Source organism: Crinia signifera, chromosome 3 (genome assembly GCF_055691185.1).
Source record: "Crinia signifera chromosome 3, ASM5569118v1, whole genome shotgun sequence".
In the NCBI taxonomy this organism is placed as follows: Eukaryota; Metazoa; Chordata; class Amphibia; order Anura; family Myobatrachidae; genus Crinia; species Crinia signifera.
This window is the reverse complement of record NC_139219.1, coordinates 86,551,301-86,578,392: the sequence shown is the minus strand read 5'-3', so window position 1 is coordinate 86,578,392 and position 27,092 is coordinate 86,551,301. Positions and strand designations below refer to the sequence as shown.

General features: G+C 42.7%; 1 protein-coding gene across 4 annotated transcripts in view; it reads left to right on the top strand.

Moving 5' to 3' along the window:
* AKAP12 (A-kinase anchoring protein 12) overlaps positions 1-25,892 on the top strand; it is a 121,078-nt gene extending 95,186 nt beyond the window's left edge. For 2 of the 4 annotated variants that reach the window (XM_083176157.1, XM_083176159.1), the window contains 2 exons: positions 16,249-23,884; positions 24,715-25,892. In XM_083176157.1, coding sequence (XP_083032283.1) covers positions 16,249-23,876 — 7,628 coding nt within the window. In that variant the 3' untranslated portion in view covers positions 23,877-23,884; positions 24,715-25,892. The remainder of the gene's footprint in view (positions 1-16,248; positions 23,885-24,714) is intronic. The other 2 variants (XM_083176160.1, XM_083176158.1) reach the window with 2 other exon arrangements.
* Positions 25,893-27,092: the final 1,200 nt, after the last annotated feature.

The window sequence follows — 27,092 nt, the reverse complement described above, 5'->3', positions numbered from 1 at the left end:
CAAAGCACAGAGAGAGAGAGATAACATTGCTTCTTACATGTTATAGGCTGTGATTGTTGGTAATTTGGGGCAATTCAGATCGGTTCGTTTGGGTCTGAAATTGGCACCATTTTCGATGGTGGGGAGTCTGCACATGCACGAATATGCAACCCCCCTCTGCGAACACCTTTGGGTAGTATTACACTCCCCAAGGTGTTTGGGTGCACCTTCGGCGATCCATATTTTAGTATGTAAGGTGAGTACTCAGTAAGGGGAGGGAAGGGGGCGGCACCAGAGGAACATTAGCGTCACCATACAAAACACTGGGCGTTCCCCCACTTACGCAGGCGTGGCAATGCCTGCTTGGGATGGGCGGATGACATCGCATGACATCAGGGCCCACCCCAAATTCACAGTACAGAAGCCATCTGAAAAGTAAGTGTTGACTCACATTTCAGACCGAAGGCTGGAAAAATCATTTGATGGTGAGCAAACATTGAATGATTTTTCCTCCTTGCGGCCACTTGCAAAGGGGTGTGTTACCGTACACGCGAGTACACGCAGCCGAGAGAGCAAGTCTGAATCAGGCCCTTTATTGCTCACAATTTTATCTCTCTCCGAGCTTTGATAAAGTGAGTATTTTGTATTTGTTAGACAGTTATGTCTTGGTTTTACAGGGCAGCAATGCTATGGAGAAATATTTCATTCACCCCTGGGGAAAAGTAACTACGTTGGGAGAGTAATGCAGTTCCCTCTGGTATCAGTGATGCCTTGGTCACTGTAGTGGCAGACTTTGCATTTCCTTATGCGTCATTGTGCTGTAGTAATTGCTGGCAGATGCACAGGGAGCTTTACATACTGTGGAACATCTTTATTGAGACTGGGAAAGTTTCATCTCATTCATGTGTTTAGAGCTGCATTTGTAACTTCTTTAGGGACGGTGGCTTCACAGTTTGTTCCATAGGCTCAGTAAAAACCGTTACCTTATCCTGCCCAGAAATGGCTGTGAAAGGGATTATCTTCATTCCGCGATGATGTCAGAGGAGAACATTACTAGTTACAGGGAGATGTCAGTACCATGAAACTGCCAGCAAACCATCGTTTTGGCTGCAATATTTTACCAATTTACAGCGATATGGTTCATTTTATATCGCCATCAGTTATAACTCCATCAGCTACCAAGTGGGACAGCTGAACGACACTCCCCTCCCCCGGAAGACACTCCCCTCCCCCGGAAGACACTCCCCTCCCCCGGCAGACACTCCCCTACCCCGGCAGTTTGTGCATGTGTGAGAAAGAGATGTACGCTTACACATCTGCTCGCATGCGAATTCACCATCAAATGATTTTTCCTCTGTTCGGTATGAAAATTATGCCCGGATTTACTTTCCATATGTCCGCTCGCCGACGGATTTGAGGCGGCTGCTGACGTCATATGACGTCATCCCCCCAAGCAGGCTGGGCCACGTCTGCATTTCTTGGGGTCCGCCCAGTGTTTCCATGGGCACGTTTCCATGAAACACTGGCCAGAACCCAGCTAATGCCCCCTGCCTGTCACTCAGGCTGCAAGCACATCGGCGTAAAGAAAATTCGCCAGTGGCGCTCGCAGCCGGCGCATGCACACGTGCATTGGCGACAAAGCGCTTGCGCAGACCCAAAACATTGGAGACATAACACATTCTCACTGCAATTGGACCTCCAGTTGCAGATTCATTAAGAATTAATTAAGAGAGTAGGTTAAAAAAGCCATTGGTTTAATAATAATAATAATACAAAATATCTATATTAGGAACAGATGCTATATAGAAATAATAAAAAAAATGTTTTTGTTACTGACCTCATGCTATCATGATCCTGAGGGGCTTTATTTCTAATATTGCTTTCAGACCGCAAATGCAGGGTCGTACCGGGACTTTTAAACGGTTTAGTCCTGGTGCGACCCTGCGTGTGTGGTCTGTTCAGATTGCATCAGCGAACCGGCAATATTGCTGGTTCGCTGATGTTATGTGGAGGCACATCGGGGGCAGCGTAGGAGTCGGCTCTTAGAGCTAGCGCTGCTCCAAGTGCTGCCTCCTCCATAGTGCGAACGGGAAACAGGTCGCTCGGCCTGATTAACCCGTTCACACTGCACTGCAATGAACCAGTAAAAACCCTTCTTCTTATCCGGTTCAAATTGCTGTGTTGCTACTGGTTAGCTGTAACCTTTAATATCGCACAAATTACCGGGTCGAACCGGCATGAACCCGGTAATTTTGTGCGATGTGAAAGTGGTGTTAAAGAGCCACAAAGCTCTCTGACAGTGATTTTCCCTATCTACAAGTGGTTATTGCTGGTGATAACACTGCCATAATTGAAGGTAACCCCTAACTGATAAATATTTTCACAGTGAGGTTTATACTCAATATCATTAACGATAGGTGCTCTCACGCATCGTTAACAACCTTCTGAACATGTACAGATGAGGGAGGACCTTGAGTGTTCCTTTCTGTGCCAAATTAGCTGTATTAAGGAGGAGGATTATCAGACTTTCTAAAGTGCATTCAATAAAATGATACCACAATCTTATTGGTTGCTATGGTAACACCTTTACTTTGCCTAATTTCTTCAGATCCCCCCCAATACATATACTGTGTTTGCCCCTGTATATGGCTGTCCAGCTGACATGTAAACACTTTTCTAAGTATTTCCTGGACCAATATTAGAATATAGAATTGCAAGCTGTGTATGAAGCGGGTTGGGCCATTGCTGAGTAATGTTTCTATACATTCAATGTTTTAATTAGATGATAATGCTGTAATTACTGCCCCAAGGTGATGCTCCATTTTTGTTCACAATAAATAATGAAATGAAAACCAGACTGGGAGATGTCAGTTCTGGTGGCACAAGCTTTACCTATTATTGAAACAGGACACTTATTCATTGCACAAGGGGTGACACCTAGTAAGCTTTGTCTATTGTAGGGGTGTTAAAGAAGAAATCTCCCTTCTTACAATATGTAGAATTGCTTTATTGATGAAACATACTTGTTAGAGAGAATTATCTAAACTAGCTTATTATAGTCATTACATTAGAGAAAATATGATTAACTAGCTTCGAAAGCTAGTCTGCTACCTTCTGTGTTTGTGCATGTGTGAGAAAGAGATGTAGTTTCACTCTCTGCCAGCAGATGGCAGTGTTTCGGAGACTCACGGACACTAGACATATATATAGATGACTAGACGTATATACAGATGATGATCACCAAGAGAGGTGACTACTGTAGGTGCTACTAATCTAAAATCTGCATGAATGAATTGGTCATTGTAGTTCAAAACTATTGTTAAGGAAATAACTTGCAGAGGAAATGTCCCTTTGCTGTGACCACCCTCGGTGGCTGCTAATGAGCTTTGCTCTTTTTGAAGCTGTTTGTTTAAGTTCCAAGACAAACATACTACAGGGTCACTTGGACAATTAAATGGGGGATATCGATGCAAATCATATAGTTCCTGTTAAGTTCTTGAAACGCTTTTGTCACCTTGTTATAAAGGTCAGTTTTCTTGTACTGTCAATGGCTTTTCGTCTCTCCAAAATGTGGTTTCCTGTGTGGTTTCTAGATGGATCTGAGGAATGTAGATTGCAATAATTGATAAACTGTGTATGGCACTTATGTTACATTTAGATCTCTAGTTGGATGGGAATGGCTATAGTGTTAGAAATTATGTATGTAAAGATTTTTGTTGATATTACAAATAATTTAAATGTACACTATGATTTATTTAGACTTTTAATATTATGTTACAATTTTTTTTTCTTTTCACAAACTCAAATTTTTTTTTTACAGCTAGGGGTATTTTACAGGTGAGCCTTAAGGCCAAGTCCTTGTTTCTCATGTTGGATTATGTCATGTGGCTGCTTGGCTGTTTCTAGGATTCGTGAATATAGGTTGTGGCTTATTCAGAGACGCATGGGTTGACTTGTTGACAGTAAAAAATTCGACAGTCCTAAGGTCTACCACTATTGGTCAACATAGACAAGAGGTCGACATGAATTTTTTTCATATTTTTAATGTCTATGTTGACATGGGCACCATATAACTGTACCTCGCCCCCTTGCATGGCTAGCTTCACTCTTCATGCTTCGGTCACGGTGCCTCGCTGCACTATTATATTCCCCGTCCATCCTGTTCACTGGGATGGTAAAGTATGATTTTTTTTTTTTACGAAAATGTGAACAACTCATGTTGACCATTTGCATGAACCTTTTTCATGTCGACCTTTTTCTTGTGTCAACTCAATGCACGTCAACCTTTTTCCGGTATCTTGACCATTGGCCTGTTGACCTAATGACTGTTGACCTTTTTACAGTCAACCATACAACCGCATCCCTTTGCTGAGGTGCCCAGGATTGCTGAATGGTGTGTTTTGCATATATAATAATATCACAGTTTCTGCAAAGTGGAAAAACCTTCTTCTGTAGACCACTCATGGTACTCGTGTTGATAAATAGGAGGAAGCAGTTGACCTTAAAAAAGGTGGAACAATGACCTAGATACAGATGTTGCAGCCCCTCTCTGCAGCAAATAGCCCCTCTTGGTGTGCTAGGTCTTGGGTACTTGGCCATGTCAAGCTTCTTTTTGATGAAGTGATAAATCCAAAGTATTAGCATAAACAGACCTTACATTAACATGTTTTCATTCCAAGCAACCAACTAGTATCAGTACGCTTCAGTAACATGGTCACCACCCTGCGGTCAGCATTACACTTTGATGGATGATGCAAATAATGCTCTTTTTTTATAATGGTATCATATTTTAATGATATTATTTCCAGGTAACCTAATCTAGAGGAGTTTGAGCGAATTATGATTTGTAAATGTAGCTTGTTAAAAATTAAGCATCATGGATTCTTATCCAATGTTTGCAACATCTGTATTAACAGCTGGAGGGAATACTAAAGCCGTGTACAGCTGGGGCGATTGTTCTAAGTAAGCAATTTTGACTACATCATCAAAATCGCTTAGAATGTTTCCCTGAATCGCTCCGTGTGTACACAGTGGGCGATAGCGATGCACGGCTCTGCTGCAACACTATCGGTCGGCCAAATAGACACTGCAGGCAAGAATATTCTTGCTAGACACTGCAGTGTCTTTTCAGCTGTACGCGAGTATTGCTGCTGGGGATGGCCGCTGGCTTGACAAAAATCCCTTAGTCAAAATCGCCCAGCTGCAGCCCATGTGTAACTTAGCAGACCTGGTAGATCAGACTGTGCGCATCACTGGCCATTCCATTGTGTTTGAAGTCACCAATTTGTATTGAACATTTGTCTTAAATTGAAAATAACAAGCCTGTCATTTAAGCACAGAGACCTTTGCCGTGTGATGGAAGATAGAAAAGCCCTGGAGCAAAGTTTTAGGCCTATACATTTAGATCAGTCGTAAATGGCTGTTAGGAATCCATTCATTCATTTTGTCATCCATAAATGTCATGTACAATAGAGACTGCAATGCTGTAAATGAAACAGTATCTGGTTTTCCTGATAGCTGGAAAACAGTGCTCAATTGTACAGTGTTATCTTAATGTGCAAGAGCTTTACTGCTTCTTCCTTCATACTGCTCTACAGCAAGTAAGCTGTTTGGGAAAATGAGCAGCTCAGCCAGAACTCGTTTCTTTGGCGTCAGTGAAGTATGTGGGCTTTGTAATGCCTATCCTCCATCCATTACTAAATAACTGGTATGAGGAGTGAGATCCTCATGAGGACCATGTTCAACTTATGTGATGTGATCCTGCAAAGTCAGAAAGGAAGCTACTGCTAGATATTTGCTAACTCATTTACACGTTTGATTTCTGCGTATTATGGACCCTGCTCAGGGGCAAATGCATGATTTATACGTGGGGTTCCATGTGTGTGTGTATATATATCATAGGTACTTGTTTCCTAGCACGGCCCCACCGATTTTGATTGTGAGCATCGCGTCGGAAAAAAACGCGTTGATCGCATCGCATGCCAACCAAATCGCATGCGATGCGATCGACGCGATTTTCCATTGATTTTAATGTGAAATACCCCAAAACACCCCGTTTGTATAGAAACCCCCCCTGATGTTTTAAATGGCCCCCAATTTTAACGCCACCCCACTATAGACGCCAACCCGAAGCGGCCCGAAGCGGGCCGGCGGTACGCGTCCTCCGACCTTTTCATACCCCTACTATCCACGTCGGCGTGGAGTTGAGAATAGAAAGTGTGGCGAGCGCAGCGAACCACCGAGCCCGAAGCGTGGCAAGCGCAGTGAGCCCGCGAGGGGACGCGGATACCTTCACAGGTATCAAGGCCCATCGCGGGCTTCACATGGATCCGCGTCCCCTCGCGGGGCTCGCTGCGCTCGCCACACTTTTTATTCTCAGCTCCACGCCGACGTGGATAGTAGGGGTATGAAAAGGTCGGAGGACGCGTACCGCGGACCCTCGTGGGCTCGCTGCGCTCGCCAAGCTTCGGGTTCGCGTCAGTAGCGGGGTGGCGTTTAAAATTGGGGGGGGGCCATTAACTATGCTTTTTTTAACATATTCAATGTTAAATGGGCCATATTGGCCCATTTAACATTGTCACCTATGTGAGATCGCATCGCTGGCCATTATAATGACCCGCGACGGCCGCGATCAACCTGATTTTTACTTTAACATTGTTCCCTATGGGGAAATCGCGTTGATCGCGTCGGTCGCATCGCGGCCCCTTATTAGGGGCCGCGATGGACGCGATCAACGTGATTTTCAGTTTTACCGGCAATTGAGCCAGTTAAACACAGAAAATCGGGTCCATCGCGTCCATCACATGCCTTAAGTACCTTAACTTAAGGCATGCGATGTACCACGACGGAGGCCATGCTAGGAAACAAGTACCATATCATACCTCCCAACTTCTAGTTTGTCTGAAGAAGGACACTTGCGTGCGGCGAAGGTGCGTGCCCGAAATTAGGGGTCGTGGCTTGCCACGGGAGGGGGGCGTGACCTATAATTGCATTGTGCAGCGAGGACACGCCCCCGTTTTACGCGGTGGGGTCATGGCCCTGAGCCTCTAGCCAAGCCCCCAGCCCATCTGGATGCAGGGGATAGACGCTGTGTGCATGCGTACAGCATCTATTTTCCGCTTGCCAGTAACTAACGGGGGACTCCCAACTGTCCCCCCCACCGCGGGACACTGCCAGTGGCGGGAGGGACGCGGGAACGTCCCCGAAAACCGGGACGTTCCCGCGATTATCGGGACGGTTGGGAGGTATGTGTGTATATATATATATATATATATATATATATATATATATGTGTGTGTGTGTGTGTGTATGTATATATATATATATATATATATATATATATATATATATAGATGTGGGGAGCAGATGGCACTCACACGGACTTTTGAAAAAAGGTCAGACAACACAAGGGTACCGACGTTTTGGATTTTAATCCGTTATCAAGGTTTGAACAACCTTGATAACGGATTAAAATCCGAAACGTCAGTACCCTTGTGTTGTCTGACCTTTTTTTCAAAAGTCCGTGTGAGTGCCATCTGCTCCCCACATCTACATTGTCCCCCTTCAGTGGCACCCCGGCAGCTACTATCCATCATCAGGAGTGCCATTCAACGCCAATCTATATATATATATATATATATAGAGAGAGAGAGAGAGAGAGAGAGAGAGAGAGAAAGAGAGAGAGAGAGAGAGAGAGAGAGAGAGAGAGGGGGATAGAGGGAATATTTGTTTGCTATCTTGAAACATCTGAACCTTTTAATGGTCTGAACCAACCACCAATACCGAGTGGAAAAAGAGACTTTTAATAAACGTTTGAAAATTCATGGACTTTACTTTATTTACTTTTAGAAAGTTTAAGGATTACTTGAAGGCTTGTTTGACCTAATCTGTAAGGTCACCTTAAAGGGCGCCATCTTACAATTGTTTCCCACATCCTATCTATCCCCCATCCAACAGGGGAATTTGTAAGCCAGGCAGCCCAACTAAAATATCCAAAGTTCTGTGGCGCAAAACTACAGTCTGTTCTCTCTCTCTCTCTCTCTCTCTCTCTCTCTCTCTCTCTCTCTCTCTATATATATATATATATATCTATATATCTATATATATATATATATATATATATATTTATAATGTTTCCTAACCATCCCTCCCCACAGCCTAACTCTAACACCCCCAACTCTAATAATAAAGTCCCCCCATATACCTCAATTTATCACCCACACACCCACTATTGCCTAACATTAAGAATCCCCGCATACTGATGATTGGAATTCACGCACCTACAACCAAACTGGAAATTTAACTGCATTATATATGATACAAATACACACACACACACACAAAGAGAAGCTGGCACTCCTAGGCTGTACCCTGCCCCCCAAAACACACAGACTGTTCCCTCTGTCACACACACACTCGAAATGCAAACTACTATACCCCCTTCCACAACCACTCTAGGAAAGCAGACTGTGACCTCACCCACTAGGACTGTATACTCCTCCCCACACACACTTGCACTCGGACTGCAAACTGCCCACTACTGTTTCCTCCCTCACACACATTAGGACCGTAGACTGCCTGACCCTCCACCACATAAACACTAAAGGCCCTTGTCCAACGAGTTGGACCTGATTGACTCGAGATTTATCCTATGTGCAGGAGGATCAATCTTTTGCGATCTCTTGGGATTGTGCATTGGGTCCTACACATCAGGCACATATGATTTTGTCAGACAGGCACATCAGATTTTGTCAGTTAAATTGACCCAATACACCTGAATTGGGTCAAATCTGACAAAATCTAACAAGTGAAGTGGCCCATTACTGAAGACTTCCCCAACACTGTACTGTAAACTGCGAATCCCCCCCCACAAGTATATTTGTACGGAATCGGTACATCTGTCAGAATGAACTTAGGTCTACAGTCATTAGGTCGACCCCACTAGGTCGACTGGCAGGAAGGTCGACCTGACTTAAGGTCGACATGGGCCAAGGTCGACATGACTTAAGGTCGAATTTGCATAAAGGTCGACATGAGGAAGGTCGACTGGTCATAAGATCGACATGGGTTTTTCGCTGTTTTTTTATCCGAATGTCGACACAGTCGACATGGACACAGTTGGCAATGAGAATCGGACCCTCGCATCGCTCGCTTCGCTCGCAATGCTTCGGGCACGGTGCCTCGCTGCGCTCGGCACACTATTTTATTCTCCCACCACGCCCTAGTGGATGGTAGGGCATGAAATACCGCCTGTCGGCACATGTCGGCTCAAAAAACAGTGAAAAACCCATGTCGACCTTATGACCAGTCGACCTTTATGCAAATTCGACCTTAATTCATGTCGACCTTGGCCCATGTCGACCTTAAGTCAGGTCGACCTTCCTGCCAGTCGACCTAGTGGGGTCGACCTAATGACTGTAGACCTAAGTTCATTCTAATAGATGACCGCTTCCCATTTGTACAGTTGCACTGCAGACTTCACATTCCCCTTTACTTACTGTACACACACTAGGCTCTACACATTCTGACTTTAATAAGGTCACTTTCCCTACTCTTGGTGGTCTTGCAAGGCTGCACGACCAAAATAAGGGCCTATGTGTACCACAAAAGGGCCTATGTGTCCAAATCGCATAGCACACATTGTATAGGCTCAAATCACACCGGGCAAACATCTCACCATGGGCCAGATGCACTAAGCTTCAAAAAGTGATAACATTGAGAGTGATAAACAGCCAGCCAATCAGCTCCTACCTGCAATGTTACAGGCTTGGTTTGAAAAAATGTCAGACATGAGCTGGTTGGTTTTTTATCACTCTCCACTTTATCACTTTTGAAGTTAGTGCATCTTGCCCCATGTGTGGGCACCATTAGTGTTGCTTACCCACTCACAGGTTTCTTGTGTTTGTTCCCTCCCAGCTTTTTAATGTAACCTAGCCCTGTATTCCTTATATATGTTGCACTGCTGTGTTACAATAAGCAGCATTCAGGGTTTTCTATTAACAGTAACCATAATAATTAAAATGTAATATAAACACCCATGTCAGTATTTTTCTAACATTTTCTACATGTGGTTCCAGTATTATGGCTCTTGAAGGACTCTACTTCCTTTTTATCCTAAATACTTTGAACCACTTAATAGAAATGTGGTTCTCATAAAAATGGAACTTACAGTTGTCACTTAGCTGCTCGTTTGAAGTACTGTTTGTTTACTTATGAACATGTACACAGCAACAACATCCCGTTCTGTTACATAGTATATTTAAGTTGTATTTGTCATGGAGAGTTACAGACTGCAATCATGAGAACAGCGCGATTTTCCTGGAGATGTTGGGCATAGTGGAGACTATCTTCAGCTCACACATCGGCACAGAGTCCCAACGGAAATAGCACATGGGCCCCCTCCTCTCATAAAGCACCCCTGGCCTTTTAGATACAATGATAATGTTTTGTGTTATACAGACGGAGCGCCTCCCAGCAAGCCTGAGGAATCACCAGATTCCCAGAGCTGCTCAGGCTGGCGGACAGGCTCTCCATCTGATGTGGACGCGCAAGCGTCTCGCATGCACCCCGTCAGAACTGTGGCGGGGAGGGGTTTCCCTGCCCATCTCCACTTCAGGGAGACGGGTGGGGAACTGGGAAGGGGCTGCGGGGGAGCTGCTGAGGGTGGTGGAGGGCTTCAACGGAACGGTGCCCGTGAGCAACTCGTGCGTGCGCACCCCCTTCCGGCAGCTTGCGAATGGAGAGTCTATCACCAATGGGAGCTGCTCCATCTGTATATTTAAATAGCATTAAGATATCAGCAGTCAATAACGATTATGGGTCTGCTGTAGAGTTGAACGCAAGTTGACATAATTTGCGTACATGTAAAAAATGCACATATTCACCTATGAGTAGCGGTGTATGTATTTCTGTGACTGGATTGCTCCCATGAGATTGGTATGACAATTATACTTACCACTCTGGAGTCTCGCGGTAGCTGGTCCCGCACACAGAGATCACAAGTATAATAGCACAGCAGCACATGCGCAGTAGTCTCTGGCCAGAGTCTATTGCACACTGACCACAACCTCGCTTAATACGGGATACGGTCATTGGGTCACCACCAGTCAACAAGCATTAGGTAGACACCATTAGGTCAACATGCATTTAGGTCGACATGAATTAAGGTCGACATGCAGGAAGGTAGACATGACTTAAGGTTGGCATTGGTTAGGTGGACAGGGTCATTAGGTTGACATGGGTATTTTTTACAGTTTTTTGAGCCAACATGTGCCGACAGGCGGTATTTCATGCCCTACCATCCACTAGGGCATGGTGGGAGAATAAAATAGTGTGCCGAAGCATGGCGAGCGTAGCGAGCCATGCGAGGGGATGCAGTGCTATGTTTCGGTGTCCATGTCGACACGACATGTGCCGACAGATGGTATTTCATGCCTTACCATCCACTAGGGCGTGGTGGGAAAATAAAACTGCGTGCCGAGCATAGTGGTGTTAAGTTTAAATGTTTATGTTGACTGTGTTGACATTCCGGTTAAAAAAAAATGTCGACCTTACCCATGTCGACCCAATTACACTTATGTCGACCTAAATAGATGTCGACCTAATGCTTGTCGACCATAATGCTGGTAACCTAATGATCCATACGCCTTAATACACCTCTTTTCATGCAGACTCATCTACAAGTGGAGTTGAATATGGCTCAGTATCGCTTGGCTCTGGAGCATGTGCAAAATCCATCCACAAAGCTGACTTGAGTTCAATCCTGCATCAGTTCGAGAGTGTTGTCATCTCAGACAGCCAGTACTTCCACCATTCCTCTCTTTTTTATTTGCCATTGATATAAAACATAAGAATTAAAGCTAAATCTCATGATATATGTTTATAGAATAATGCCCTGGACATGAGTTTAAGAATTGCATACTTTGCGAAATGTGGTCTGCGTATAGGGCTTTGGAAGGGTCCAGGGAGAGGGAAGTTGGGTGTGTACATAGCATATCTGATGAATATAGAATGCTGGGAATTTCTGGAAAAAGTCCAGCTCAGCTCTAGGAATCCCACGGGAGAATTGTCAACCAGCTCCAGATGTCGACAAGGATGACTTCAAGCACATGTAGGCCTTTACATTAAACTGGTGTATCACTAACAACTCTCTTGCATCTTTTACAGTTTTAGATTTTAACCCCACTGCTTCCACAGCTTACAGGAACGCCACTGCCTACGGAGGTTTAAAAGTAGAACATCATGTGCACTGTGGTTTTATACTAACCGCTATTGGTTTCCCTGCTTCATATTTGTGGGATGAAAATGTGTTTTATTGTTTCAGACCTATGCGCAATTCAATTAGATGCAAATGTGGTTCTGAGTTTCTAATTCACGTCAAATTCACATTGCGAATTACATTTGCAATTCAATTCCAAACTCGCATTTCTTTTTCAGAGTCAATTGGCCTGTTTCTATCTGCACCCCCTTGAGCAGGTGAAAAGGCAGCGGGAAAAAAATCTTTATTTTAATACCCCTTTCACATCGCACTTTTAAAACGGTAAATTGCCGTTTTTTTCCCTTTTTAAAACGTTTAAGCCTGCACTGTGAATGCACCACAGCCGATTTACCGTTTAAAGTTAACTGGCATTTCGAACCGTGTAAAAAGCAGAGTCCTACATGGTTCCTTGCCGTTTTTTGTGCAATGTGAATGTGTACAATGTGTCGGAAACGGTATTTCAGGCAAACAACACAAGCTACAGAGCAAAATGACAGGCAATGTTGACACCGCCCCCCCCCCCCCCCCCAAGCTTGTCAGGAGCAGCATATTTATAATGTGCAATAACAGGGAGCAGTGCTGTAGAAATGGGATATGGTCACTAGGTCTACAAGCATAGGTCGACTTGCATGAAGGTGGACATGACTGAAGGTGGACATGACTGAAGGTGGACATGGGAATTTTCACTTTTTTGAGCCTATGTGCTGATAGCCGGTATTTCATGCTCTACCAGGGCGTAGTAAAATAGTGTGCTGAACGTAGTGACGTACTGTGCCCAAAGCATGGAGTGTAACACACTTTTTTAGTGTCCACTTTGAATGTGTCGACATTTGGGTAAAAAAGGTGGAAAAACCCATATTGACCTTTTGACTGTCAACATTCCCCAGGTCGACCTAATGCTTATGTCAACCCAACCCCATGTTGACCTTCATGCATGTCAAGGTAATGCTTGCCGACCTAGTTGCTATCTATCCAATAATCCATACCCATAGAAATCACTGCAGCTGCCATTTTCCTGCTATTTTGTGCATGCACAATAATAAAATTGTCAGGAAATTTGCCATTTTCCTGTAGATCTGTCATGCAAATTAAAGTCTGAGCCCTCTAGAGATTAACAAGCAGTGACAACAAAATATATGTTTATTTTTAACACTGCACTTGAAAAGTTATCATAGCAATTTAAAAAAGAAGTCCTATCACGGGTCTGGAATGCCACTTAGCTGGGAACTGGGTGGGATACAGAAGGCTAGTGTATTACAGGGGAGTCATCAAACATCCCTCCCAACATTTAACATAAAGGATTCGGGACTCTCGCTGCCGCATTGCTGCGCAATCACAGAAAGGGGGTGTAGCTTAATGCCACGACCGCTCTCTGTGAGCATGCTGGCCATGCCCGGGGGGTATAGCACTAATAAAGTCAAGGTACGAGACAGTCATTAGTCCAACGTCGGAATCTCGACTGCAGGGACTCAGACAGCGGGCGAGCACACCTATCCTATTCTCTGGGACTCAGGGGGCTGCGCTCACCAACTATTCTATTCTCACTTATTGGGGTCGTGAATAGCCCCTGTCAGGATCTCGTCTTTCGGGGTTTTAACAGTCAGGATTCTGACGTCAGGCCCCCTTACATTAGAACAATATATCTGATGCTGAAATTGGATGCAATTTCCCTTGAACTCCCCCTGGACCTTCCCGGGAGTAATTCCATCCAATTTTTTACTTTGGTGTCATTTTTTGCATAAAATATATCTCATGCGATTGATCAAGCCGAGTTAAATAGCATAAGATATATCGTATGGTACCATTGTACCATACGATATATCTGATGGGCTGGATTAGGGGCTAGAGGGACTGGAAAATGTCAGTCAAACTTTCTGCAATATATCGTATACTATATATCGCATGCGCAAAAAGCACTACATTTTCCATCCGATTCCGATATATCACAGGTGTGGTATGACCAACCTAGAGGCTCCTATCCGCCTCTCATGGGGCCGCGCATCGGATCGGATGGAAAACACAAACAATGTGGCACTTTTCAGACGATATATCGGCCCGAATAATCGAAATCGGACAAACTCATTCTAATGTAAGGGCGCCTTAATGACTGTTGGGAGGTCATCCGGCACCCAGTCCATGTATCTCCCATGGATAGTTAACTCCCTACTAAACATAGCAGCGAGTTACAGGGAAACTCCCAACCGCCTACCACCGCAGGACACTGCTGCCCACAGGTGGGACAGTCCAAGAAAACAGGACTGTTTCACAAAAATTGTGACAGTTGGCAAATATCAACTCTACAATACCCTTGCTATAAGTTTATTCAACAATAGTCAGAAGTTGAAACAGTTTACTCAATAATATGTGTTTCAGTCGCATCTAGTAGAATTGTTAAACTTGCTAAAGAATTTTTAAGTAAAACATGTTACGTGTAATTATGGATTCTTTAGCAGTATTATGCTTCAGCAAGTGAACTTTTATGGTCTAATTTATTATATCAAAATTGTTACCGTATGTAAAATTTTGCATACTTTATTACACTGCATAAACATTTATGCCCCAGTAAGCAATTTCTATAACCATCTGTTTATAGTCTTAGAATAATCCGTGGATTTGGGTTTATTCGTACATATATACATTGTATACAAAAACAGTATACTTTTGTTATTAGTTATCTTCTAAGGGAAATACAAAACAATATTTTACTGTGAACTTTGATTGACATAGCCTGACATGGTGATATCGCATGCATCGCCGCTGTCCTTATTTTTCTGTATATTATCGGTGAATTCTGAGTTTATTAACCACTGTTTTGTATAGATTTAGGCAATAAAAGAGGGTATCCCAAAGTTTGTCGGACCATGTTTAGGTTGACAGTCAACTGGTTGACACCAAAAGGTCAGCATTGACAAAAGGTCAATACAAGCAAAAGGTCAACATGGAAAAGGTCAAAACAGGAAAAGTTTTTGTGACATTTTTTGCTTCACTTTATGAACTTTTTCATACTTTATCATCCAGATTGATTCCGATTAGGAGTGGTAGAGTGTGATAAGCACAGCAAGCCATGCAAGGTCACATGGTTCACTCATTTGGTTGACTCCCAAAAAAGTGAACTGTCAACCTTTTCATGTGTTGACATTTTCCATGTCAACTTTTTGCTTGAGGTGACCTTTTTTCATTGTCGACCTTGTGCATGTTGATCTTTTTGTTCTCTGCCTAATGACTGTTAACCTAGACTTTGTCTGTGAGCTATACCACAACCATAAAAGAGATGCATCTCTGAATTTGCAGTCAATTAAAGGGTCTAATATTTTACAATCCAAAGTAAAACTCTCCATATTTAAATATTTTGATGAAAGCTATATTGGTATCATCCCTAATTCCATCCCATTTATATCCTGTAAGATGTCACATTGGTAGCATACATAGGGGTAAATTTACTAAGATGGAAGTTTCATATAGGATGTTGCTATGGGCAACCCATCAGGTACTACCTATTATCTTCTAGAAGGTTCTAAATGAAGAAGTAGATTCTGATTGGTTTCCCATAGCAACATATCATTTGAAATAGAACTCCCATCTTAAATTTCTCTAATAGTGTTATATATGTATACATAAAATGTATTTTCCATACTGGACAACCGCTGCATTCTCTTGCATGCTGCAAAGACATATGTACTAACCGGCTATATTTTTGAACATTATGAAGGCACACCATACTTACAACTCTAAATAAAGTTGTCATTATTACATTTCTTCCCTTGCAGTATAAACTGTTTTTGTTTCTGGGTAAAAAATGTGTACAGCTTGATGTTTTTTTTTTTTTTTTACAAAACTACTTATTGAAGAATCAGATCAACAGATCTATCAATCCTTTAGTTTTTAATATGATAAAGAGGCACTGCTATAAAAATGAAACAGTCGCCGGTATAGCTTTCTTGCTCATATATCTATATAAATATGCACAAAAATATAGACAAATGTTTTAATAAGCTTTCATTTTCTCATTGCAGTTGAGCAGCAAGAGCCTGCAAGTGTACTGCTGGATATGGAGCCAACCGAAAACATTGGAGTTGTTCCCAACGATTCACCTCCAAAAGATATTGCAAAGGAAGATGGCCAGGTAGACACAACAGAAGCTACGGATACAACAGTTACTGAAGAAAAAGTAGAGTCACCAGAACAACCCAATGAGAGTCAGTCCAATGAAGTTGGCTTCAGGAAAGTGTTTTCATTTGTCGGCTTCAAATTCACTGTAAAAAAAGACAAGACTGAAAAATTGGAACCCGTACAACTATTAACTGTGAAAAAAGATGAAGTTGAAGTAAATGGCACAGACAATCATGAGGAGCCTATTGATGTCACAGATGTAGAAAAGACTGAAACACAGCAAGAGACCAAAGATGTTGACCAGCAGGCTGAAAGCGGAAATGGGTCAGCGGAGGCAGCCGAAAGTCCAAGCGAGACTCCTAATGAGAAGCAAAATAAAACAGAAGAAGCTGAAGTTGAAAAAGATCAAAAGTCTCCAGAGTCACCAACAAATGCAGTTGTCACTGACACGTCATCCCCCTTTAAGAGATTTTTTACACAAGGATGGGCTGGACTGAGAAAAAAGACAAGTTTTAAGAAGTCAAAAGAGGAAGATCCACAGGAAGTAGAGAAACACATCAAAAGCGAAGAACAGGAAAATGCTGAAGCAGCAGAAACTCTAAAAGAGGAGGAAGCAAATGACAAAGAAACAACTGAAAACCCGCCTGTACCAGATGACTTAAGCAAATCTGCATGTGAGGAATCAAAAGAGTCTATTGAGGAACATATTCAAATTGCAACTGCAGAAGGACCCAAACCAAAGGAATCTTCATCTAATGAACCTGAAGAGACCATAAAATCAGATGAGGGTATTGAAGTACTAAACTCAGAAGAGACATCTGTCCCAGAGACAAATGTGTTAAGTGAGATAAAAGCTGATGCTGATACTTTGGAAACAAAAGTTGAAAATGAAAAAACTGAAGACATCACTGATGCTAGCTCACCACCTATTGAAGAAATAAATGAATCACTGACCATCGTGGCATCTGAAACTGAAGTATTGTCCATCATGGCATCTGAAACCGAAGTATTGGAGAGTCAGCAGCCCCAGTTGGCATCAAGTACTGAATGTACAGCAGTAGAAAAAAGTCAAGAAGTCATTACTACAGAAGCTGAACTGTTATCATCTCAAGAGAAGGCTAAAATTCAAGGCAGTCCATTAAAAAAACTTTTCAGTAGCTCTGGGTTGAGGAAACTCTCTGGAAAGAAAAGGAAAGGGAAAAAAGATGATAATACTAAGGAAGTTACAGCAGAGCCTGCCTCGGTTTCACCAGAATCATCTGATGCTGCAGAGGGAGATGGTGGTGATAGTTCACCCTCATCTCCTGATGAGGCAGTAGAAACATCTCCCACAACAAAAGCATTAGAGGATGCACCTCAGGCTGCAGAAACAGAAGAAGGAACAACATCTGACGGTGAACGAAAGAAAGATGGCATCACACCATGGGCCTCATTTAAAAAACTTGTTACCCCAAAAAGACGTCCAAAGAGGTCATCTGAAAGTGATAAAGAAGATGAAGTTGAAAAGGTAAAAAGCTCAACTCTGTCTTCTACCGAAAGCGCTGCTGAAAATTGTTCTGTTGAAAATCAGGAAGAAACCAAAGAAAATGTTGAAGAGCAAAAACTTGAAAAAAGCACTGAAGAAAATAAAAAAAAGGTTGACAGCTCAGTTTCTTGGGAAGCTTTAATTTGTGTTGGTTCTTCTAAGAAAAGAGCAAGAAAGACTTCAGATTCAGATGAAGAAGAAATACAAAAATCTCAGGAGGAAAACAAGAAAATCGAAGAAGTAGTGAAAACTGCAGAGGTTGAATCTGATAGTCCTATTACAAGTTCACAAGAACAACAAATTCAAGAAAGTTCATCACCAGATCAGGAAAACAGCCCTACTGAAACAGATGGAGGATCTACTTGGCAGTCTTTTAAGAGACTGGTAACCCCAAGACGAAAATCAAGAACAAGAGCAGAAGACAAAACTGAAGAAACTGCTGTAGTAGTCAATGCTGAACAATCTACATCTGAGGGTGAAGCTGGGAAAGAAGAATCTTGGGTACCATTCAGAAAATTGATTCCTGGGAGAAGGAAGAAAAAGTCTGATGGCAAACAGGAGCATGCTCTTGATAATGAAACTGGCCAAGCAGTAAATGAAGCTGCAGAAGATGATTATGATGAACCTGCAGTAGTGCCTTTGTCAGAATTTGATGCTGCTGAGCAAGAAAAGTTTGAGTCCCAGAAGTTTTCTGAAGAATCTGTTCCAAATGATGTTTTTGGAGAACAAGAAGGCTCTTTAGAGAAACACAATGAAGAACTTATTCATGCAGTTACAGTGACTGTAATAGAGGGAGAAAGAGCAGTCACCAGTCTTGAAGAAAGATCTCCATCTTGGATTAGTGCAAAGGTGACAGATACTTTTGAGCATGCAAAGAATACTGAAGAAACCTTGGACAGAATCAAAACAGAAGTGACTGTTGAAGAAACAGTTGTGTTTAGCACAGTGTCCCAGGTAATGTCAGAAACACAACAGACTTTAATGAATGAAATGGAGTTAACATCAGAAGCGTTAACTGCTCTTGAAGAGGCAATAGAAAACTCATGTGCTGAAGAGACAACTGAAATGCTGTCTGCCGTTTCACAGCTAGGGGAATCTGTTGCTTCTACAGAGGAGGCTACACCTGTACCAGAGGAAGATGCTAGTATGCAAAATTTAGAAGAACAAAAAAAGCACACGGATAACATATTACATGCAGCTGCAGAAATGGCAAAACTTTCAATTGATGCTCTAAATGCAGGCAACAGTAGCATATATATTATTAATGATGTTCCACAAAACTTACAATATGAAGTCAAAGCAGATATTTTGGAACTACAAGAGACTCCATGTCTTCAAAAGAAAATAGAAGTCACTGCAAATGAAAAGGCGATTGAAAATGCTTTTATTTCTCAAGTGGAAATGACTGGGAAAAGTTTTGCCATTGTTGCCACTGAACAATTTATTGTCCATAATTCTGCCAACAAGCAAGACAACGAAAGTGACTCTATTTCAACAAATGAAATTCCCTTGTTAACCATTGAAAAAAGTGGTGGAAGTCTACAGATTTCAGCTGAAGAACAGTTTGTAAAGAAAACTCTGCAAAGTGATGATGTACAAGTGGACAAATGGCTTCCATCATCTGATGTGCTGGTCAAAGAAGATGCTGTTCAAATCTTGAATGAAGTACAGAAAGAAGACTTTACTCTTGTGTCAACTAATGTGCAGTCTGAAGAAAGTGCCTCTGTGTCAGCTGAGGAGCACGCTAATGAAAGTGGTCAAGTGTCAGCTGAGGTGCATGCAGAAGAAAGTACCCCTGTGTCAGCTGAGGTGCAAGCTGAAGAAAGTTCCCCTGTGTCAGCTGAGGTGCAAGCTGAAGAAAGTTCCCCTGTGTCAGTTGATGTGCAACCTGAAGAAAGTGCCCCTGTGTCAGCTGTGGTGCAAGCTGAAGAAAGTGCCCCTGTGTTAGCTGAGGTACAAACTGAAGATAGTGACCCTGTGTCAGCTGAGGTGCAAGATGAAGAAACTGTCCTTCTGTCAGCTGTGGTGCAAGCCAAAGAGAGTTCCCCTGTGTCAGCTGAGGTGCAAGCTGAACAAAGTGTCCCTGTGCCAGCAGAAGTGCAAGCTGAAGAGAGTGCCCCTGTGTCAGCTGAGGAGCAAGTTGAGGAAATTTCCCTTGTGTCAACTGGGGTACAAGCTGAAGAAAGTTCCCCTGTTTCAGCTGAGGTGCAAGTCAAAGAAAGAGCAACTGTATCATCTGAAGTGCAAGCTGAAGAAAGTGTCATTTTGTCAGCTGAGGTGCATGCTGAAGAAAGTGCACCCGTGTTATTCGAGTTGCAAGCTGAAGGAAATGCCCCTGTGCCAGCTAAGGTGCAAGCTGAAGAAAATGCCCCTATGTTAGCTGAGGTGCAAGCTGAGGAATTTGTCATTTTGTCAGCTGAGGAGTATGCTGAAGAAAGTGCCCCCGTGTTAATTGAGGTAAAAGTTGAAGAAAGTGCCCCCGTGTTAAGTGAAGTGCAAGCTGAAGAAAGTGCCCCTTTGTTACTTGAGGTGCAAGCTGAAGAAAGTGTCATTGTGTCAGCAGAAGTACAAGCTGAAGAAAGTGCCCCTATGTTAATTGAGGTGCAAGCTGAAGAAAGTGTCATTGTGTCAGCAGAAGTACAAGCTGAAGAAAGTGCCCCTGTGTCAGCTGAGGTGCATGCCGAAGAATGCGTACCTGTGTCAGCTGAGGTGCAAGCTGAAGAAAGTGTTCCTGTGCCAGCTGATGTGCAAGCCGAAGAAAGTGCCCCTGTATCAGCTGAGGTGCAAGCTGAAGAAAGTGCCCCTGTGTCAGCTGAGGTGCAAGCTGAAGAAAGGGTTCCTGTGCCAGCTGAGGTGCAATCTGCAGAAAGTGCCCCTGTGTCAGCTGAGGTGCAAGCTGCAGAAAGTGTTCCTGTGCCAGCTGAGGTGCAAGCCGAAGAAAGTGCCCCTGTATCAGCTGAGGTGCAAGCTGAAGAAAGTGCCCCTGTGTCAGCTGAGGTGCAAGCTGCAGAAAGTGTTCCTGTGCCAGCTGAGGTGCAAGCCGAAGAAAGTGCCCCTGTATCAGCTGAGGTGCAAGCTGAAGAAAATGCCACTGTGTCAGCTGAAGTGCAAGCCGAAGAGAGTGCCCCTGTGTCAGCTGAGGTGCAAGCCGAAGAAAGTACCCCTGTGTCGGCTGAGGTGCAAGCTGAAGAAAGTGTTCCTGTGCCAGCTGAGGTGCAAGCCGAAGAAAGTGCCCCTGTGTCAGCTGAGGTGCAAGCTGAAGAAAATGCCACTGTGTCAGCTGAGGTGCAAGCCGAAGAGAGTACCCCTGTGTCAGCTGAGGTGCAAGCCGAAGAAAGTGCCCCTGTGTTGGCTGAGGTGCAAGATGAAGAAAGTGCCCCTGTGTCAGCTGAGGAGCAAGTTGAAGAAAGTGCCCCTGTGTCAGCTGAGGTGCAAGCTGAAGAAAGTGCCATTGTGTCAGCTGAGGTGCAAGCCGAAGAGAGTGCCCCGGTGTTAGCTGAGGTACAAGCCGAAGAAAGTGCCATTGTGTCAGCTGAGGTGCAAGCCATAGAAAGTGCCCCTGTGTCAGCTGAGGAGCAAGCTGAAGAAAGTGCCATTGTGTCAGCTGAGGTGCAAGCCGAAGAGAGTGCCCCTGTGTCAGCTGAGGCACAAACCAAAGAAATTGCCCCTGTGTTGGCTGAGGTGCAAGCTGAAGAAAGTGCCCCTGTGTCAGCTGAGGCGCTAATCAAAGAAAGTGCCCCTGTTTCAGCTGAGGAGCAAGCCGAAGAAGGTGCCCTTGTGTCAGCTGAGGTGCAAGCCGAAGAAAGCTCCTCTGTATCCACTGAACTCAAAGCTGAAGAAAGTGCCCCAGTGTCAGCAGATGTGAAAGTTGAAGAAAGTGCCCCTGTGTCAGCTGAGGTGCAAGCTAAAGAAAGTGCCCCTGTGTCAGCTGAGGTGCAAGCCGAAGAGAGTGCCCCTGTGTCAACTGAGGTGCAAGCTGAAGAGAGTGCCCCTGTGTCAACTGAGGTGCAAGCTGAAGAAAGTGCTCCTGTGTCAGCTGAGGTGCAAACTGAAGAAAATGCTCCTGTGTCAGTTGAGTTGCAAGCTGAAGAAAGTGCCCCTGTGCCAGCTGAGGTGCAAGCCGAAGAAAGTGCCCCGGTGTCAGCTGAGGTACAAGCCGAAGAAAGCTGCTCTGTATCCACTAAGCTCAAAGCTGAAGAAAGTGCCCCGGTGTCAGCAGATATGAAAGTTGAAGTAAGTGCCCCTGTGTCAGCTGAGGTGCAAGCTGAAGAAAGTGCCCCTGTGTCATCTGAGGTGCAAGCTAAAGAAAGTGCCCCTTTGTCAGCTGAGGTACAAGCTGAAGAAAGTGCTCCTGTGTCAGCTGAGTTGCAAGCCGAAGAGAGTGCCCCAGTGTCAGTTGAGGTGCAAGCTGAAGAAAGCGCTCCTTTGTCAGCTGAAGTACAGGCTGAAGAAATTGCCATTGTGACAGCTGAGGTGCAAGCTGAAGTAAGCTCCCTTGTGTCAGCTGAGGTGCAAGTTGAAGGAAGTGCAGCTGCATTAGAATCTGTGAAAGCCATAGAAAATGCCTCTATGTTAGTTAAGGTACAAGCCGAAGAAAGCACCCCTGTATCCACTGAGCTCAAAGCTGACGAAAGTGCCCCTGTGTCAGCAGATGTGAAAGTTGAAGAAAGTTCCCAAGTGCAAACTGATGTACAAGCTCAAGAAACTGCCCATGTAATAGGAGAGTCTAAAACTGAAGAAAATACCCCAGTTGACCAATATATTCCTACTGAGATGAAATCAGAAGTCTCTATCACTGAAATTATGCTTGAAGAAGTTCTGGTTGCAGCAAAGATTCAAAGTGATGAAGATGCCAGTGCTGAGTTGCCAGCTGTGCATTCTCTGTGTGAAATAAAGTTTAAAGATGTTTCTTCTGTAGATGATGTACGTGGTACTGAAAGTGTACCTTTTGCGCCAGGGATTCAGATCGACGTAAGTAGTCCTTCGGTGACTGAAGAAGTAGATGGAATTAAGGAAGAAGTTGGGGACACAAAAAGTGTGACAATTGTAGACCAATTAACCTTAGGTCATGACATCTTTACAGGAGTAAAAGAGGAACTGATCACCTCAGCTATTCCAGAGTTTCAAAGCTTGGAGGCCAGAAGCACATCTGAGCCAGTAACTGCAGCTGCAGGGGAAGAACTGGTCTTAGCAGAGACTGTAAAACTTATTGAGACAACAGGAGACAGCATAGAGCTTGTTCAAATTACTGATAACACAAGAGTTGAAGGCAATCAAGAAACTTCCATGGGTCTGCAGACTGTTGTTGAGTCTGTCTCTCTGAAAGCAGCAGCTATTGTGGATGCCGCAATAGAAGCAGCTACAAACTGTTTCGTTGTGGATGCTACTAGTAATGGTGACACACTTGAGGATGCTACAGCAACAGAAAATGGACTTGTAGCAGAAAAAACTGTTAGCCAATCTATCTGCCTTGAATCACACAGTATACAAAATGTAATTGAAACAGTCATAGAAAAAGTAGATGTTCGTCATGACAATGAAGTTGTCAGCATAACACAAGGACAAAGTCTGGAAAATGAATTTGATCCTGAAGTTCCAGAAACTGTACCTGTATGTGAGCCCATCAAAGTTCTGAACACTATAGCTTATCGAGAACATCAGAATGTAGAAGATGTAGACGATCCTCAAAAAGAAGTATTTGTTTTTAGAGTGGAGCTTCAAACTAAAGGAAATTCAAAGGAAGACATCACTTGTGCAATTCAGAAAAATCAAGCAGGCTGGGTACTAAGAAATGATGAACACAAACCATCCGCTGTAGAGTGTGACTTAACGCAGGCTAGCGATTTGATGGAACCAGAAGCAGCACAGTTAGCACAGAATACAAAGGAAGAAAGCAAGCCATGCGTTTCCAGCTACTTTCAGGAAGAGAATATACAAGAAATATCCACTCATACTGCCTTTTCAGAAGTGAATACACAGGAAAAGTCCCAAACGGTGGAATCCTGAGACGTAATGTAAGTTCCACAAAAAAAAAAAAAAATTGATCCTATTGTGTTCTAAAAAGCATTTAACCCTTTGAGTACCAACATCTCTGCCAAAATTGGTAGCCTAGCACATTTGTTATATAAATTCAAATAACAAATGTGTAAAAAAAGATTATATTTCATGTATAAAGTAAACATTGCAGGTCATTATAATGAATAAAAATGTTTGCTTGGCAAATTTCACACCTATTTTTACAAGTGCACTCCGCACTTAAAGGGTTAAAATAGCAATTTAAATTTGTATATGACTTCAAAATCTATAATACATCATTTAGGGGGGTATGCAATGTGCTGCCGCTATTTCCGACTCTCAGCCAATAAGAGGCCTTACATTCAGGGGTCTCTGATTGTCCGAGAGAGCTCTCTCTCAGCCAATCAAAGGGCCGCTCAATGTATTAAACTGGTTTGTTTTCAAATTCTGCCACTGCTAGTGACCCCACCGCCTGTCAGGGCTCCTTCGCAGCGATACTCTGCTCCGACGGATGCCACCAGCGCTCCCTCCAGCCCCCTTGAGCGATCGCATGTGGTTAAAAAACGACATGCGATTGCTCCTGCAATTCGATAGATATTATGTACAGCACATACTATCTATCAATGCATCTTTCAACCGGCGGGCCCATGCATCGCGTCGCATGGTACACAATCTATCAAACAAAATTGTCTAAATTGAATGATTGTATGCAATACTGTACCTCATAAGTGTATGTGCGACATTACAGTTGTTTTTCGAATAGCTTTTACAATTGAAGTAAACAATAAAGCACATTTACTAATAACTATCCGCTTATTTCTTTCAACAGTTTAATGCAGAATTGAAGAAATGAATGTGAAAGCTGCTTGAAGCTGCCAAAGGGGTGAATACTATAACGTGAAAAGAGCTGACAACTCTTGGTTGGAAGAATGGAGCAACTCTGGTTTCATCTATAGGAATAAACTGTATGACAATCCTGAGATCTTATCAGGAGCTTTAGCCAGAATTGTCCCCCATTCCTAAATATTTAATGTCCGTCTCAAGGCTTTCCTATGTTCTTGTTTGCGAGGCTAAATTATAAGAGGCGGAAGAAACTAGGTAACTGTTTTTCCATTTGCCTTTTAAAGGTACAGGGCACCAAAGTCTTAAGTCTGGCTTAAGGCTGTATGTTTAAGCTACATTACTAGAGGATACTGCTAGCGTTCTATGTTCATGTAGACAAGTCCAGAACTGGAGGGGGACAGCATTGTGTATTTATGTGTATATCTCATTTTACTGTATATTTCCTTTTTTCAAGAATATATGTATTAAAGAAGACAAAAACAGCAAACTAACCAAACATACAACGATTGATATATATAAAGCTACCTGCATGTAATAACAAATGTATATTTCTGCAGCTTTCCTTTTTAAAAAAAAACGAAAAACGAAAAGAACAACTTGTCTACCAAAGTCTGAAAGTAGGATCTCGGTATAGCTGTAAGACAAGCAAAGATGTGTTTGCTGTTTTGTTGTCTTCTAAAGAAAGTTCCTGGTTTGAGGAAAGAAACGGTAGAAGTTATTGTTTATGGTGACATTTAAATTATTACCCAAAGTTATTATAAACAATACAAACCTATATTATCTGCACTATGAATTTTATAAAGACACATGTTCAATTGTTTCCTTTAGGGTTTTTTTTTTGTCTATTTACTTTTGCCTTCATTATGTCACATAAATGATCTGGGTAAGTGCAGCTTCGCACCTGAATTATCTACCTGTGAAATAAGTGACTCAGTTTAACCAATTGCCTTAGGCTTTTTTGTCAGTTTGCATTTTAGGTTCAATAATGCTGGGTCTTGTTACTCAAATGGAGAGTCCTCATAGATCTACAGTATGTGGCAGAAGAGTCGGCCTATTTGCACCATTTATTTGTTTTTTTTTTTTTATGTTTTCATTATACTTCTGTACATTTTGCTAAACTGTGATTTCTAAACTATATAAGTTCAAATAAAACTCCTGCTTTTATTTCTGTGTTTGGAATTTGAGTAAAACTTTTGATGCATAACTCCATTAACAGATGTCATCTACATGATGAGAACAAGGCTCCTATTAAAGTATGGTATATTATATTATAGCACAATTATTACATGGAGGAAGGATACAATAATACGGATCACCAGCACAAAGACCACTTTCACACTGCCTAAACCAGGCATGTCCAACGTTGGCCCTCCAGATGTTTTGAAACTACACATCCCAGCATGCTTTGCAATAGTTTTAGCATTCTTTAATAGCAAAACTGTGGGAAAGCATGATGGGATGTGTAGTTTCACAACATCTGGAGGGCCAACGTTGGACATGCCTGACCTAAACGTTTTAAAAACCTGTATATTGGTATTTAAAACGGGTCTGAGCCTTCACATTGCAGTAGATTACCGTTTTAAATACCGTTTAAGTACCATTCACATCAGTCAACCCGTTTAATCCCCTGAACACGTTTCAAGGCAGAATGCAGGGGACAGCCTATCACAGGTCTGTAATCTGTTGGTTTTACTAAATACAGTTTCAGAGCCATTCTCACTGCAGCCTAAATGTTTCAAAATGGAAAAACCCTTAACCTTTGTAAACATTTCCAGACTTATTAGACAAAATTGTAACTTTGATCTATATTACCCTTTTGAGTGCCAACATCTCTTTGAAAGATGTTGAAGATAACCGCTAAAAATGTCAGCCTGGCTCACATTTGTTATATAAATGTAAAAAAATTATGTAAAAAATTATTATATTTCCTATACAGGTTGAGCATCCCTTATTCAAATATCCGTTATCCCGATTATTCTGAAAACCACAGTTCTAGGGACATATGTAACTGGCACTACTGGGGAAATATTTAACTGGCACTGCTGGGGAAATATTTAACTGGCACTAAATATGAGCAAGAAAATGATTGCTTGGCAATCAAATTCAGTACCTGAGATAATACACAAACTTTGTTTCCTGTTTTAAAACCTTGTTCATGCACAAATAAGATATATTTGAGTGTGTTTCATGTGTTTGATGTATTTATACAACAAGATACTGCATTGATATATAAAAATATTTCAAAATACGGAATAATCCGTAATCCAAAATGCTTCTGGTCGCAAGCATCTTGTATAAGGGATACTCAACCTGTATAAGGTAAACATTACAGGTCATTATGATGAATAAAAATTGGCAAATTTT